Source organism: Rasamsonia emersonii, assembly GCF_000968595.1.
Source record: "Rasamsonia emersonii CBS 393.64 chromosome Unknown ctg1118621760211, whole genome shotgun sequence".
Lineage (NCBI taxonomy): Eukaryota > Fungi > Ascomycota > Eurotiomycetes > Eurotiales > Trichocomaceae > Rasamsonia > Rasamsonia emersonii.
The window spans coordinates 1-14,027 of record NW_013563143.1 but is presented as its reverse complement, the minus strand read 5'-3'; the positions used below and the strand labels follow the sequence as shown (position 1 = coordinate 14,027).

General features: G+C 52.5%; 5 protein-coding genes across 5 annotated transcripts; 2 read left to right on the top strand and 3 right to left on the bottom strand.

The window, feature by feature from the left end:
• Positions 1-765: 765 nt before the first annotated feature.
• Positions 766-2,397, top strand: T310_4998 (Arrestin (Or S-antigen), N-terminal domain protein; the record flags this gene model as incomplete). Its single annotated transcript, XM_013472136.1, has 1 exon — positions 766-2,397. One exon carries the CDS (start codon positions 766-768, stop codon positions 2,395-2,397), a length of 1,632 nt encoding a protein of 543 aa, XP_013327590.1.
• Positions 2,398-3,388: 991 nt separating this feature from the next.
• T310_4997 (Alpha-N-arabinofuranosidase) lies at positions 3,389-5,769 on the bottom strand (the record flags this gene model as incomplete). Its single annotated transcript, XM_013472135.1, has 8 exons — positions 3,389-3,663; positions 3,743-3,884; positions 3,947-4,447; positions 4,497-4,648; positions 4,704-4,813; positions 4,863-4,946; positions 5,003-5,517; positions 5,623-5,769. The coding sequence occupies 8 exons, from the start codon at positions 5,767-5,769 to the stop codon at positions 3,389-3,391; spliced, it is 1,926 nt and encodes a 641-aa protein (XP_013327589.1).
• A 2,220-nt stretch (positions 5,770-7,989) lies between these two features.
• T310_4996 (Stress response protein Rds1) lies at positions 7,990-10,767 on the bottom strand (the record flags this gene model as incomplete). The annotated part of the gene is made up of 3 exons (XM_013472134.1): positions 7,990-9,048; positions 9,354-10,337; positions 10,387-10,767. 3 exons carry the CDS (start codon positions 10,765-10,767, stop codon positions 7,990-7,992), a joined length of 2,424 nt encoding a protein of 807 aa, XP_013327588.1.
• A 1,657-nt stretch (positions 10,768-12,424) lies between these two features.
• T310_4995 (3-oxoacyl-[acyl-carrier-protein] reductase) lies at positions 12,425-13,416 on the top strand (the record flags this gene model as incomplete). Its single annotated transcript, XM_013472133.1, has 2 exons — positions 12,425-12,497; positions 12,578-13,416. 2 exons carry the CDS (start codon positions 12,425-12,427, stop codon positions 13,414-13,416), a joined length of 912 nt encoding a protein of 303 aa, XP_013327587.1.
• Positions 13,417-13,575: 159 nt separating this feature from the next.
• Positions 13,576-14,027, bottom strand: T310_4994 (Oxidoreductase; the record flags this gene model as incomplete). Its single annotated transcript, XM_013472132.1, has 1 exon — positions 13,576-14,027. A coding segment is annotated over one exon (452 nt), but the record flags the coding sequence as incomplete, so codon positions are not given.

Genomic DNA, 14,027 nt, shown 5'->3' with positions numbered 1-14,027 from the left:
GCGGCTGGAACGCCCCACCGCATCCGTAGATGTAGAACCTCGACTTCTTTTTTTTGGAAAAGAAAGTGCTGGAATGGGGACATTTCCAGGGCCACATATCGTAAAAAGAATGCGTCTAGACAGCCAGCTGTGTCACTGGCTAGGAACTTCCCGTGCAGAGTGGATAAAGCCAAGTTAAGGTTTTCACGCCCCATCGATCCTTGCTGATGCTCCATGGAACATACAAAGAGCCTGCTCTCGCCATCTGCGCATAGCTACATATGTACCTCAGTATCTGGTCTTTTGCAAACTCCTCCATCTCTGTGGTTTAAGGAACTTCCCAGCGCTGTTGTTTGTGGTCAACAACTGGTGAATACCGCCAGAACAAAGTCCGTGATTTATTCACTCCACGTCGGGTTGGCATCTCTACCTCAACCACCCGCTCGGAAGGAGCCACTTCCACTGCGCTCGCTCACCCTTCCAAGTCTTCGTCGCAGTTGATTATGTTTTGGCCTTCTTGTGCCATTTCGCAGCTGTTCCACCATCGCACCGCGTCATAAAGCGTCCCCGACGCAGGCGTTCCTGACTGGAATATTAAGCGCGCCTTGAACCAGAGGCCTCGAGGGTTGGTGCCCCTCCTTAAAGCTGTCTTTGCTTGTCTTCATCAGTCGTCCCACTTGACAACTCACACTCGAATCGACCAACTTTAGTCCTCTGCGACCCTTTCTACTCCTCTTTCTCCCTCCCTCTTCCTCTCCTTTCTCTCCCACCAACCGATCCGTCACCATGCCTGGCCGTCTTCTCTCGAGCCTTGTTCGCTCTACGTCGCCATCTTCGGCGTGGACGCACTCGAATTCCTCCTCGACTTCGTCGGTCAACGAGATTGCTTCCTCGAAGAGGAATTCGTTGCATCTGCATCCAGATGGCAGCCATGAGTCCTCCGAACGCCGGCTGTCCTTCTCCATGGATCACATCATCCACCCGAACAAAGAAAAGCGGCTCAGTCTTGGACGGTCATCCCGCTCCAAAGATCGTTCGGGCTCCAAGGAGGATTCTCGTGCCTCCGGGGCAAAGCTGGACATGATTATCGAATCACCCCCTCTCGTCTTCTACGGCACTCCGGCCAACTCGAGCGGTGCACTGTTCTCGGGGCGCCTCCGCGTCGCGGTGCCCGAATCGGCGGGAGTGATCACGCTGGATAAGTTCGACATGCATCTCACATTGAGCATTACCACCAAAAAGCCCATTTCCAGAGACTGCCGCAATTGCTCCACCCGGACGAACGACCTGTGCTACTGGGACTTCCTGACGGAGCCCATCCACCTGAAGCCCGGCGACCACGACTTCCCATTCAGCTATCTGTTCCCTGGCAACCTCCCCGCAAGTGCGCAGGGATCGCTCGGAACCGTTGAGTATTCGCTGTCCGCTCGAGCTATCTTGTCCACGGGCGAAGAGATTACCATGAAGACCCCGCTCACGATCCAGCGCGCCATCCTGCCGGGCAATGACCGATCTTCGGTGCGCATCTTCCCTCCCACGAATCTGACAGGTCGTGTTGTGTTGCCCTCCGTCGTTCACCCCATTGGGTCTTTCCCGGTGCAGATGACGCTCAGCGGCATCGTGGAAAAGGGCGAAGAATCTCAGACTCGATGGCGACTGCGGAAGATGATGTGGCGGATCGAAGAACACCAGAAGATTGTGTCGACTGCCTGCGCGAAACATGCCCACAAGATCGGAGGTGAGGGCAAGGGCGTTCTGCACCAGGAGACCCGCATTATCGGTCACAACGAGGAAAAGAGCGGGTGGAAGACGGATTTCGATACTGCCGGAGGAGAGATCAACATGGAATTCGAAGCGTGCATCAAGCCAGGAAGCAAGCCCGTGTGTGATCTCGAGACGCCGGGTGGCCTGGAAGTGAAGCACAACCTGGTCATCGAGCTGATTGTCGCGGAGGAATTCTGTCCGAACAAGAATACGAAACTCATCACGCCCACCGGGGCCGCTCGTGTTCTGAGGATGCAATTCAACCTGCTCGTGACGGAACGGAGCGGACTGGGCATCAGCTGGGACGAGGAGATGCCGCCCATGTACAACGATGTTCCAGCCAGCCCACCGGGATACTCGGCGATCGACCCGAATTGCGCGATGGAGGATTATAATGGCTCGCCGCTGCCACCACTCCCGCAATACGAGGAATTGGAGCGGATGGACTGCTTCCGGCTCGAGTCGAATTCCAAAACCAATGACAGTTCGCAGCCATCCGGTAGAAACGACGAGAGTCAGCAGCTCACCCGGCAACAGACACGACTGACCGTCGACGATCTAACCGCGGAGCCTCCAATGATGGAATCCCGCAGTCGCGCACCACCAGACGAGAACAATACTGCCGAGGCACCTGAACCAGGCAGCATGCAGTAACCTTTACCCTTTACGCGATGTGTCTATCCTATCTCTACTTAATAATCTTAATATCATCAACCTTACGATGACGATGTTACGACATTACGGCCATTCTGAAAAGTTTTTTTTTCATTCGACTGTTTTTATTATTTTCAAAGTGGTATCTGGGAGGAACACAAGGGAAAGAAAGAAAAAAGAGGGGGAAATTTTCACTCTTCTTCATCCTGCATTATTTCAACACGTTTTTCTTTTCTACTCTGCAGCTCAACGACACGGAATACTCTCCTCCTTCTCTCCCTTCGCTCCTTTTCTTTCATTTCCTTTCTTTTTTTGTTTTCTTTCTTTGGTCAATCGGAGTCAAAACGGGCGTTTGTTGGCGGTGGGCGGCGGTGTGTGTGATAATTATTAGCCTTGACTTTTTTTTCCTTTGTTTATACTCTGATTGATTGACGTGACATGACGCAGACAGATATACCCCAATACCAGAGTACCAGAATACGAGAATACTTTTACTATGAATGTTGATTATTGTTTCTTTCTTTCTTGATTACTGTTCTTATCTTCTTATCTTTTCTACCTACGTAGGGACGGTACATACAGTAAAATACATTACATATGTACAATCAAACAAATCCAACAATCAAGGAACAAAGAGAAAAGAAAAAGGAAAAGGAAATCTTGTTTGTCCCGTAATTTCTCATCCATTCCATTTAGTATACTCTAGAGATATAGGTATTAATCTATATTGGAGAACGACGACGAGGATGAGGACAATGTTCCATATTCGATGTGAGAAAAGTAACAAGGAAGAAAGGAATATTCCAAAAAAAAAAAAAGAAATGGGGGAAAAAAGAAAAAGAAAAGAAAATAAAGAATGGATGGAAGAGGACATATCTAAAAAAAAGGAATGAGAAGAAAAAGGAAAAGGGAAATGAAATGAAATATCTCATATATATACACAGTTCATCTTGTTACAGCATGTTACAGTATGTTACTGCATGTCGACAGTTCACTCCACAGCCAACACAGCAACACTCCACGCAGGCAGAGTAATAGTAAACTTTCCTGGCGCACCATCAGCAGAGCTGACATTGCTGGTCTTGGGTGTGACAGCATTAGGGCTGCTCCAGGTGTTGGCTGCAGTAGCGGCGCCGGACAGCGTCGTCAGTCGCCCGGTTTCTGTCTTGGGGATGTTGACGGTGACGGGCTGCGGGGTAGGGCCGTAGTTGGCGAACTTGACGTAGTATGTCTTGTTGTCTGAGGTTTTGGAGGCGACGTAGTAGACTGCATTGTCATTGAAATTAGTAAGTCGAGGCGGACCTGCTGCCCTGGCTGTGGCTGGTGTTTGTTGGTCTGTACGTACCTGGTCCAAATGACCCGTCTGATTCCACTGGCAGAATGGTGCTGCCCCGGTTCACTGAGAACATCTGCTGTACGTAGTAGCTGGTGCTCCGGACAATGCCGTTTGGGTTGTTGTTGAACATAATCAGGTTTGGCACGTGGTCCTGATGTCAGTCAGTCAGTCTGCATATATCAGTCTTCTTGATTTTTCGTTTGCGCATCTCACATTCCATGTGTACCCGCCGTATTGCTGCAGCAGCGGTGCATAGGCAGCCATCTTGACAACATCGCTGTTCCTTTCCATGCCAATCATAAAGACAGCTTCCGCCACAGACCCCTGCATGATCGGCTGCGCGAGCTCGGTCCCGTTATCGAGGGAGATGCAGGCATATTCGCCGACAAAGTACGGGAAAGCCCGGTCCACGTTGTCGAACTTGTTGAACATGCTCACAAGCTCCCCCGCCGGCGAGTACGTGTGCCAGTCCATCCAGATTCCTTTTGGCTTGGGATTTGGGAGGTACTGGTCCGTGCTGCTAATGATGGTCAGATGCGGGTACTTGGCCTTGATTGCGTCGTGGAAGGCCGTGAAGCGCTCTGCATATGAGGGCCCGCCTCCATTGAGGTTGTCCTCGTTGCCGATTTCCACGTATTGGAGTGGCCAGGGGTCAGGGAAGCCATGAGAAGCACGAAGCTTGCCGTACGTGGTATCCTTGTCTCCAAGGATATACTGCAATTGTTAGCGAAACCGAACAAAAAGATCATCCAGAGGCACTTACCTCAAGCTCGTTCAAAACGTCGTCGATGTAGGGCTTCAAAGCGTCCCCAGTGATAACTTGAGGGCTCGGCCCTCCGATAGTCAGTCCATCCCAGACACCGAGAACTGCCGTCAAACCCATGTCCTGGATCCACAAGAAATATTCATTCAGACCTGTCATCGCATTTAGCAATGCTTCATACACAGATCACTTTTAAATAAAGCCTACCAAGTGCATCTGTGTTGGGATACCCCCAGTTACCTTGCCGCCCAGGACGGCTCGTCAGAGGCCCAATGGTCTCATTCCACTTCCAGCGCGTTGCCGGAGTTAATCCTTCGCTGGCCAAAAGTCAGCAAGGATCGCCAGATACAGACCGAAGCAACTCACAGATTGTTTCCTCCGGGAAAGCGCAGGAAAGAACCCTTCATGTCAACCAAAACATTTGCAATTTCCGGTTTGAGGCCATTAGGTCTATAAAATAGGTCAGCATCAGCGACACAATCCTGGAGGAATACAAGCAATCGCACCTGTCGTGGAATGTTGGTGGGTAGAGCTGGATCAGGTCAAAATTCAATGACTTTCCCGCCACCTTGGACGCGTCAAAGGTCAGTTCCCAGATGTTGTTGCCGTCAGGAGCCTGCTTCACTGGATATTGCGTCTCGACATAGGTGTAGCTGGACGAGTTGCTCTTGACGCTGATCGTTTGCGATGCATACAGACTGCCGCTGCTGGCCCCCGCAAGGCGAAGCGTGACGTCGCCATTATAGTCTCCCTTGATGTAGAAGCTGTTGGTGTAGTTGGCCTCGTTCACGGGAATACCCCAGTAACCCGAATTCGAGAAGCCAACCTTTCCGGAGGCGTTGGGCGGGACAGTGACCTTCAGAGACCGCGTTATCGCGCTCGAGAGAGGGTTTTCCGTATCCACGGCCAACGACACATTCCCGATTGGAGCGTATGCAGTCAAGCCGGGGTTTGCACCCTGGAAGCCGTTGTTCTGCAGAAGCTGACTGTGGATCCCTCCATCACCAGAGTGGTTGATATCCTGCAGGTGTCAGCACATAATCAATCACGCTATAGTGAGCGTGGACATGGTTATCGTAACTCTCCACCAGCAGGCGGTTTCACAGCCAGCTTGGCAAAAACTCACCTCGAACATGAACCCATACAAGATAGGGCTGGATTTATTGCCGCCAGACGTCGACACCGTAAGTTCTAAACCAGTCACTGGCTGTGCAAGCTGGGCGACTGCTAAGAAAAGCCCGCAGGCCAGGAGATTCTTCGAAGCCAACGACATCTTTGGAAAAGATTTGTCGTTGCTTCAAGGAGCTTTTCGTTTCCGCCTAGCTTGAGAAGCAGCCCTTTGGCGGCGCTGATACAAAGCGAATTGAGGAAACTCGACAATTATGCAGAGGACGGCATCGCTTTATAGCGAGATCTGAACGCTGTAAAATTAAAAGAGGCAGTGTCGTCGACAAGAGCCGCCATCCTTGCTAGGTATTTCCGCTCCTTCGAACTGTCGATCGACGTACGGAGTAGTCAAAAGAAGGCCTGATCTCTAATGACCCACAGGTTTATCCATGTACAATGCTCCTATCAAGTTCTTACCATTTATCTCGTGACGCCTGTACAGGGAGATTTCCTCAGGAAGACCGCAATGGGGCAGGTCAGTATGGGAATTTACACGCTATACGAGAAGGAGGAGCTGCCGTGTTGAGAAGAGTAGTCAAGAACTCGCCCACAGACACGGGAAATGGCAGTCAAGGGTTTGCAGATTTGTTGCTCTTGCAGCAAATGAGAGATGACCGTCCGGATAGCTTTGGCCTCTCCGCAGAACTCCGTGGGATGAAATGTATTCCATAACAAGTAAAACATCTGGGTGAGTGGATAAGGTCGAAATTAAACGTGGGAACGGCCGGCATAACACAGACAGTACTGCAGGGTTGATGTCCAATACAGTGCTCACTCTGCACAACCTGACACCTGCAGGCGAGTCACTCATCGTATGCAGGGGAAATTCGATAGTTCCTACGCCGCTGATACCCCAGAATACTCCCAGCATACGGAGCATAGTGCTGGAGGGAGTCCATCTTGCATTCGGGAGTCCGTGGATCGCAGTCAGTAGACATGATCCAACCAGAGTGTTGTGCCTGGGAAGAGCGGGTAAGCAACGGCGGTGATCGGCAAGATCGTGGCTTTGCATCTGAGCGTCAGCGCATCCATGGATGCCAGAAAGGAAGGCGGCGGTGATCCTCATACTCAATCGCTGCACGGGCCCCGAATATCCACCGAGGAAGAATTCTATGCCGAGCTGGAGTGCTGCAGTTCACTCAAGTCCTGGTTAAAATTTCGAAGAATCGTCAAGTCCATGGGCTTTCAGTCTTATCAGCTGTTATACGAAGTCTTTCAGCTGTATGGAGATGCAGCAAGCAAGTGCATTATCGATGAACTGTAGTTGTAATTGTAATGACAATGTCCACTGCGTACTCCGCAGTGTACCTGCCTAGGTAGGTAGTTGACAAGATTGGAAAGTGCTCTCCGCCTCTGCCAATCACGTGTCTCCCTCGGAGCAGGTGACACTGGACTAACCTAATCTGCCTGTCCCGTGACATACGGAGTATATCCAGCACGTATAGATTTATCTTGACTCCCACAGGACCATCCTCTGCTGACCGAGAGTTCTGGCTTGTTCTCCAAATTTGGTCGTCTGCTGCTTCGACAGCTTCTCTGGTAATTCCTCTGGGCCATCGAAGGGCATCAACGTGGCGGACCGCATCACGATGGCGATGCCATTCCCATTGACGCTGCCTTGTGCCCCAACCATTTTTCGTTTGTTCGATGAAAATGTCGGTCGTATTCAGCAACTAGAGCGTGCTATTTTTGTCCCATGATAGTCACAACCTTCGATCACAGCTTTACGCACTTCCCCTGATGCGATTTTCCCTTGTAACGTATCTAAACGCTCATCCTGTAATCCTCATCTAAAGTCCGTGTTTGTGTCTGAGTCTCCGTCTTGCGCAGAGATGGGTATATGAGGGTAGTAGAAGTAGGCTGGGATTTCAGCTTTTCGGACTCTTTATCTTGCTTATTCTCGATCTCTAATGATATTAGCTTCGATCTTGGTAGAGAAAACGATGGTGGGCAAAGAAAGATGAAAGGAAGTCGAGTGAGATGTTGAGTGAGACATCGAGTTGCAGGCAAAGGTGGAGGCAGGAAGGTTCAGTAGAGGACGGGATAATACTGACAACCTACATGAGGAAATGAAACCAGGCTGCAATCAAGTGTAAGGCATAGGCCTGAGTTAAGAAACCAACTGGTGCCTCTTGAACAGTTGAAGTTTCGCACTAGTGAGGACGAACAGGCCTTTTGCACTCGATCTCGAGGAAGATGAATTCTTTGAATATCTCAGACTCCCTGGAGAGGCTACTCTATACGCTTTGCACAGTCTGATGAGACCAATGGACAAAGCCTTGCCCCTCGTATTGGACGATGGTCAGATCGAAACAATCGGCAAACTCTAGATTATTCCGTATCCATTCCACAGGACTCCCCAACCAAGAGGCGCCAAAACGGCCAGCACTGCCGCGCCCGCTGACATCTCCAGCACGCACCATACCCACAGGGTGCCGATCGCCGGCGCCCGTTTCATGACCGCATAGTATGGGGAGTCATTCGTGATCTGGATCAGATAACTGCCCAGGCACACGGCCGGCGGAAGAAATAGCATCGTTCGTAGGGAGGGAATTAGCTTGTCCCAAAAGCGGCGCGTCGAGGTTTGATCCGTTTTCTGGGATTTGGCCTTGGAGCGGTTTCCAAAGGGAATGATGTGTCCGTGAGCGAGGTGGATGCAAAAAGTCAGGACTGGAAATGCAACTATGATAGACTCCAGCGCCAGTTGTCGGAAAGGGATCTTTTCCAGGTACTGATGTGCGGCGAGGAAGGCGAGAGTGAAGTGCAGAGTCGTCAGAGGGAGCGAAAGGAGGAGGGTGTCGACAAGCGGTGGCAGAGGGGCGTCACGCTGCTGAGAAGCGCTGTCTGACCCTGGCTGGCCTGAAGAGGCGTCACTGTCAGGCGGGTTGAAGCGCGAAACCTTCCCATCCGGGGTGATCTGGACGAATTGGGTCTCCGTGGATTCGGGGTTCAACAGTGTCGATTCCGCGGCGGCTGACCCCTTCCCATTCTTGCCAGCCAAGGCCTGAAGCTCTTTCTGGCGTTCTGCGGCAATCTCGATAAGTGTTTTTCCTTGCCGCTTGTCTCTTGAATCCGCAGGCGGAGGATGAGCGAGGGGGATAGACGACGGATCGAACGAATCGGCAGAGGAGGTAGAAGAAGAGGCCGCAGCCGCAGCAGCGCGTCGCTGTTTCCGATTTCTGGGAGGGTCCATGGTCCGGATTACTCTAACTGGACAAATAAGCAAACGCGTTCCATCTGCTGAGCAGAGGAGTTCCGGTGTGGTCGTCAGTGCAAGCGCGTGGTGTTGGAGCTTGGTGTTGGAGACGCGGAGTTGGATGCCTCGCGTCGGCAGCTTCGGCGGAAATCGACCGCAGCCAATCGCATCGTCGAGCGACACTAAGCTCTGTATGCCCCAAGATATATTCTTGATATGAGCAAAAATAATTCATTAATTTAAAAAAAAAAGAAAAAGAAAAATTGACTAGGAGAATAAATTAAACTATCGAAAATATAAATCCCATTTCCATTTTAAATCTCGTATCCTCGTAGATGTTAAGTATTTTATGATGGTAGATACTAATCGACCAATCAACACCGTCAACTCCACCGTTGGATGTATGTGCCCGAGATCGTTCCGCCTACGCATCTGGTTATGCTACTTTCTCCTCAAGTTCAGCCCGCCTGGTATAGAGCCGGACCAGCCACTACGTGGGGATTAATGAGACTGAGGTTGAAGGGAGTCAGGTAAGGATCCGCGTCGGTGATCGCAATAAACATGGTTCCATTGATCGCTGGGTCGCCGAGATAGGTCTCCAGGTTGGGCTGAATCGTGGTGCCGTAAGACGAGTTGAGGACATTCAACTTGGAATAGGTCACGTTCAGCTGCGTGACCCAAGCGACATAGGCGGGAGCGCCGGCCGAAGTCGACGTGATGTAACTGTTGTTGGGTCCAACCGTCTTGTTAGGACTGTCCCAAGCCAATTCCACCAGGCGACCTGGCCAGGAAAGCGGGATGGTACGGTTCTGGGTGATGGCCGGGGAACAGGAAGAGACGTCAGTGCTATTGACACAGGCACTGTCAGCGGGGACAGTAGAATTCAGGGTGTTCATGCCCGCAGTGAGAGTCTCGTTATAACCCCCTGAGCCATTCACTCGCGCCGGGTTTGGCTGGTTCAGAATCCACAAAGCAGGGAAGTTCTGCCAGGCCAGTCTTGTCTGGTTGGCTGGGCAGGACGTGATATACGGAGCGAGAAGCGTCCACGCCCAGGACTGGGGAACGCCGACCTCGAACCATACGGGCATGGGGAAGATGCCGTCAAACTGACGGAAAATCATCTGCTGGCGAGCCTCCGTGGTGATGGACTGGAGCAGCAGCTGAGCGGCCTCGCGGGAATTCAAGTGTGGAAGGAAGCCGTAAACCCCGGATTCTCCAAACCGGGTGAGCTTCTGGCAGAAATCCACGAATTCGCGCACCGTCGTGAACGGGTACTTATAGTCGCACTGCTGGGGAGCTGATGGGCCCAGGATATTGCTGACCATGGTGGCATGCCCGACTTCCTGCTGAGCCATAAACTCGATCAAGAAGCGGTCCTGTGCGGTCAGGCCAGCAGCCTCGAAATCTGCTACCGAGAAAGTGGCAAGCCCGTTCTGGAAGAGATCAAGCTCTATCCATTCTTGGTACAGGGCAAGGGCCTAGAAAGTCAGGATCATTCTTCAATTCCCAAATTGATGAAACACATACCAGGGATTCATAGTCGAAATCACTCTTTGCATTGTAGACTGGCGTGGCATTGGTCCCAATGCCGCCAGCGGGAACATATGGCGCTGGTTGAGCGTCATGGAGGTGCCCATCACTTGGGTATGTTGTAGCCGCTGGTTGAAGAGGTACGACGGCGACGCCGGTTCCAACAGCGCTCGCAGTCAGGGCACCCGTCGTAGTGGGCGTGCCGCTGTACACAAGATGTGGGAGCGACGTTGGATGGCTGCGAGTGGGGGGAGCGCTGGGAGATCCGCCCGCAGCTTCACTAGAGCTAGGGGCAGCAGCAATCCTGGTTCTGGGAGCTGCCAGGGAGAAAGGTATCAAGGCAAGAAAGGAGAGAAAGGTCAGTCGTGTTACGGCCATGATGGGCAACCCTCTCCCAAGACTCAATTGAAGTGGGTAAGTTGAGGAACCTGACAGTCTGAACTTGGCAGGAAGCAGAAGGGCCGAGCAGATAGCTCAAATAGTATTTCAAGCAGCGGGCTTCGTCAGAGTTCAACGAAGTTGAATGACGCCACCAGTCCATAATCTCAGCAAACAACGCGAATGAAAACGGCAGTAGTATCATTTGGAGACAGGTGGTGCGAAGGCAAGACGTCAGCGATGACACGGCAGGCTGTCTGGAGTGCAGCTGCAGGAGCTCCCGGAAGGGACGGGCAGGATGAAGTCAGAACAACGTGTCGTGACCATGCCGACTTCGGCCAGGAGAGAAGAGTGAATTGAAATATGGTGTGCCGACGAAAGCAAACTGCTTAACAAGGAATACTCCAGACGAGCTGTCAATCCCCACAAAACGACCTGCCAGACCCATTCGGCAAGCAGCATCAGGCAGATTTCTCACCCGCTTCTAGCATCCACTGGGGAGGGCAGGATGAATTGGCCAGGGTGTTCCGCAGTCGGACGCTGAATTGACTTTGATCTGCAGCCAAAGCGAATGGACAGTGGACGGAGTGGCGAGATCGAGAGACAGAGTTGGCGGGTTTCCAATTATCATGGCAGAAGCATCAGATCAGACTGGACGCTCCAGAAACAGCGTTAGCAAGCTTCTGCCAATTGACGGGGAGGAGTGGGATCAAGCTTCGACTTGTAGTTACGTCAATCGGGAGCGGACGCTCCCCAGCGCTGGCTGAAGCTCTCCGCGCGTTGCCGAAAAGCCTGCATGCGCAGGAGAACAGGAGCATCCATCCCAGTCTCTGCAATCGAACAAACTCAATTGCGATTCCGATGCTTCCAGCAATTGAGTTCTGCTGGCCCAAGGGACGGAGCGATGACGTCGATGCTTGGCGGCGGGATAAATTTCCGAAGACTCTGAATGCACCCTTGTCAATGATCGCACAGATCGATAATCCAGAGGTTGTTTCCATTGGCAGGGTATTCAATGAAGTATAGCTACATTAAGAGTCGTGAAGCTGGCATCGCAATCTTCGATCTCCGTCGGCGGGGTCGGGACGTGACTGGGTCGATCGACCAATCACGATGCGGTGCTGAGGATGACCGAAAAAGGAAAGAGGGGAAACGACCTCACCTCGAGCAAGATGTCTCTCTGTCAGCATCCATGATGTCTGCAGGCGGGAAGAGAATTCTGCGAAGATATACTGTAAGACCATCGAGATTGCTATAAATACTCCAAAAGTGGGAAAGGCAACAGCCTCACCTCTGCATCGCACCTGCCTCCTCCAGCGACCTGCGCACCTTCCTGGACAGGACATCGTAGTCGGAGACAAGATGACAAATCAGCAGTGGAGCCCGGCATTACTCCGATATTAATAATAATGTGAATGCTCTGTTTACCTCTTTCTTTCTCTCCAACCCCGCGATTGACGCGTCGCTAGTCCATTGTCGCAATCATCAACTAGGCAGAGTGGGTGCTATTTGTTCGCCCATTCATTTCTTCCTCCATTCATTCTTTTCGTGAGATTTCGAGTCGACTGATCACTGCGTTCGGAGAAAGACGAGCTGCTAGATCTTATACCCATTTTGTAAATACCAAAGACTGCTGTACATATATTGATCCACGACAATGGCCCATCTGGAAGCCTCGAAACTGTTCTCAGTGCAGGGCCTGGTGGCCGTCGTTACTGGCGGTGGCAGTGGTAAGTGAAATAGCACGGCTTTCAATTTCTGCCTTGCAGTCTCCTCGTTAAGTTGGACTTTGATTGATGACGATTCTCAGGCCTTGGCCGGACAATGGCCCTAGCCCTCGACGCCAACGGCGCCGTCAAAGTGTTCATCATCGGCCGTCGGGAGCAGAACCTCAAGGAGACAGCATCGCTCGCCGTCAACGGCACCATCGTCCCCGTCGTCGGGGACATCGGGTCGAGGGAATCCCTGCAGAAGGCGTACGACTTCATCGCCTCGCAGACGGAGCACATCGACCTGCTGGTCGCCAACAGCGGCGTGTTGGGCCCGCGCAGCAACCCGCCCGGCAAGGACAGCCCGCCAAAGCTGCCGCTGGCCGAACTGCGTGAGCACCTCTGGCAGACGCCCATGGAGGACTTTACCAACGTCCAGCACGTCAACATCACGGGTACGTTCTACACGGCAGTTGCATTCCTGCCACTGCTGGACGCGGCCAACAAGAAACGCCCTGCGCCGGTGCCGGGAGTATTGTCGCCCCCGCGCCCGCAGATCATCGTCACCAGCTCCATCGCGGGCTTCCTGCGCGCTGTCCCAACGGGGTTCGCGTACAACTTTTCCAAGGCGGGCGTCAACTCGCTGATCAAGTCGCTGTCGACGGTGCTGGCCGGGTACGACATCCGCGTGAATGGCATCGCGCCGGGCATATATCACTCGGAGATGTCGGACGGCCTGTTCCAGTCGCAGGGGATTCCGGACAAGGGCATCACGGACGGCACGGTGCCGCGGGATACCATCCCTCTGACCAGGGCTGGCAGTGAGGAGGATATTGCGGGCGTGCTGCTGTGGATGGCAGGAACGGCAGGAGGATATCTGAATGGGAATATTGTGGTGACGGACGGGGGGAGATTGGGTCAGAGGCCGTCCACATATTAGTAGGTCAGCCATAAATCATGAACTTGACGGAAGAAAGAGAACTAGATTTAAATCTTTTTAGATGGCGTGGAATATATGCTAGATACGTCAATGGGTATCGATATCGGGATGTAACAACGAAGACATCAATTTCAACCACTCAACAGCAATCCTTCTACTCTAATAGGTAGCTGTCAACCGCTGCACGAGATACTGGCCCGAATTGATACCTTCATACTTCTTCTCTCCGATCCCCTCGCCATACGTGCCCGGCAGCGCCTCGATGAACCTGTCCATGTTGGGGTTACAAAAGTATGCAACACTGTAGCGAGCAGGATACATGCCCGACTCTTCATCACTGCCATCCGGCGGCTCGACGACGCGATGGCGGGTGCTCTTGATGATATCGTTAGACCAGCGAGCCAGCAGATCGCCGGCGTTGACGACGACCGTGTCCGGAATCGGGACGGCATCGACAAACGTGCCCTTGGGACTGCGCACCTGCAGCCCGCCCCTTGCGTCCTGGAAGAGCAGCGTGACGGAGCCGTAGTCGGTGTGCTCGCCGGCGCGCACCTGGCCCGGGTTGTTGCGGAAGACCTCCCGGGACACAGGCGGGTAGTGCAGCAGACGAA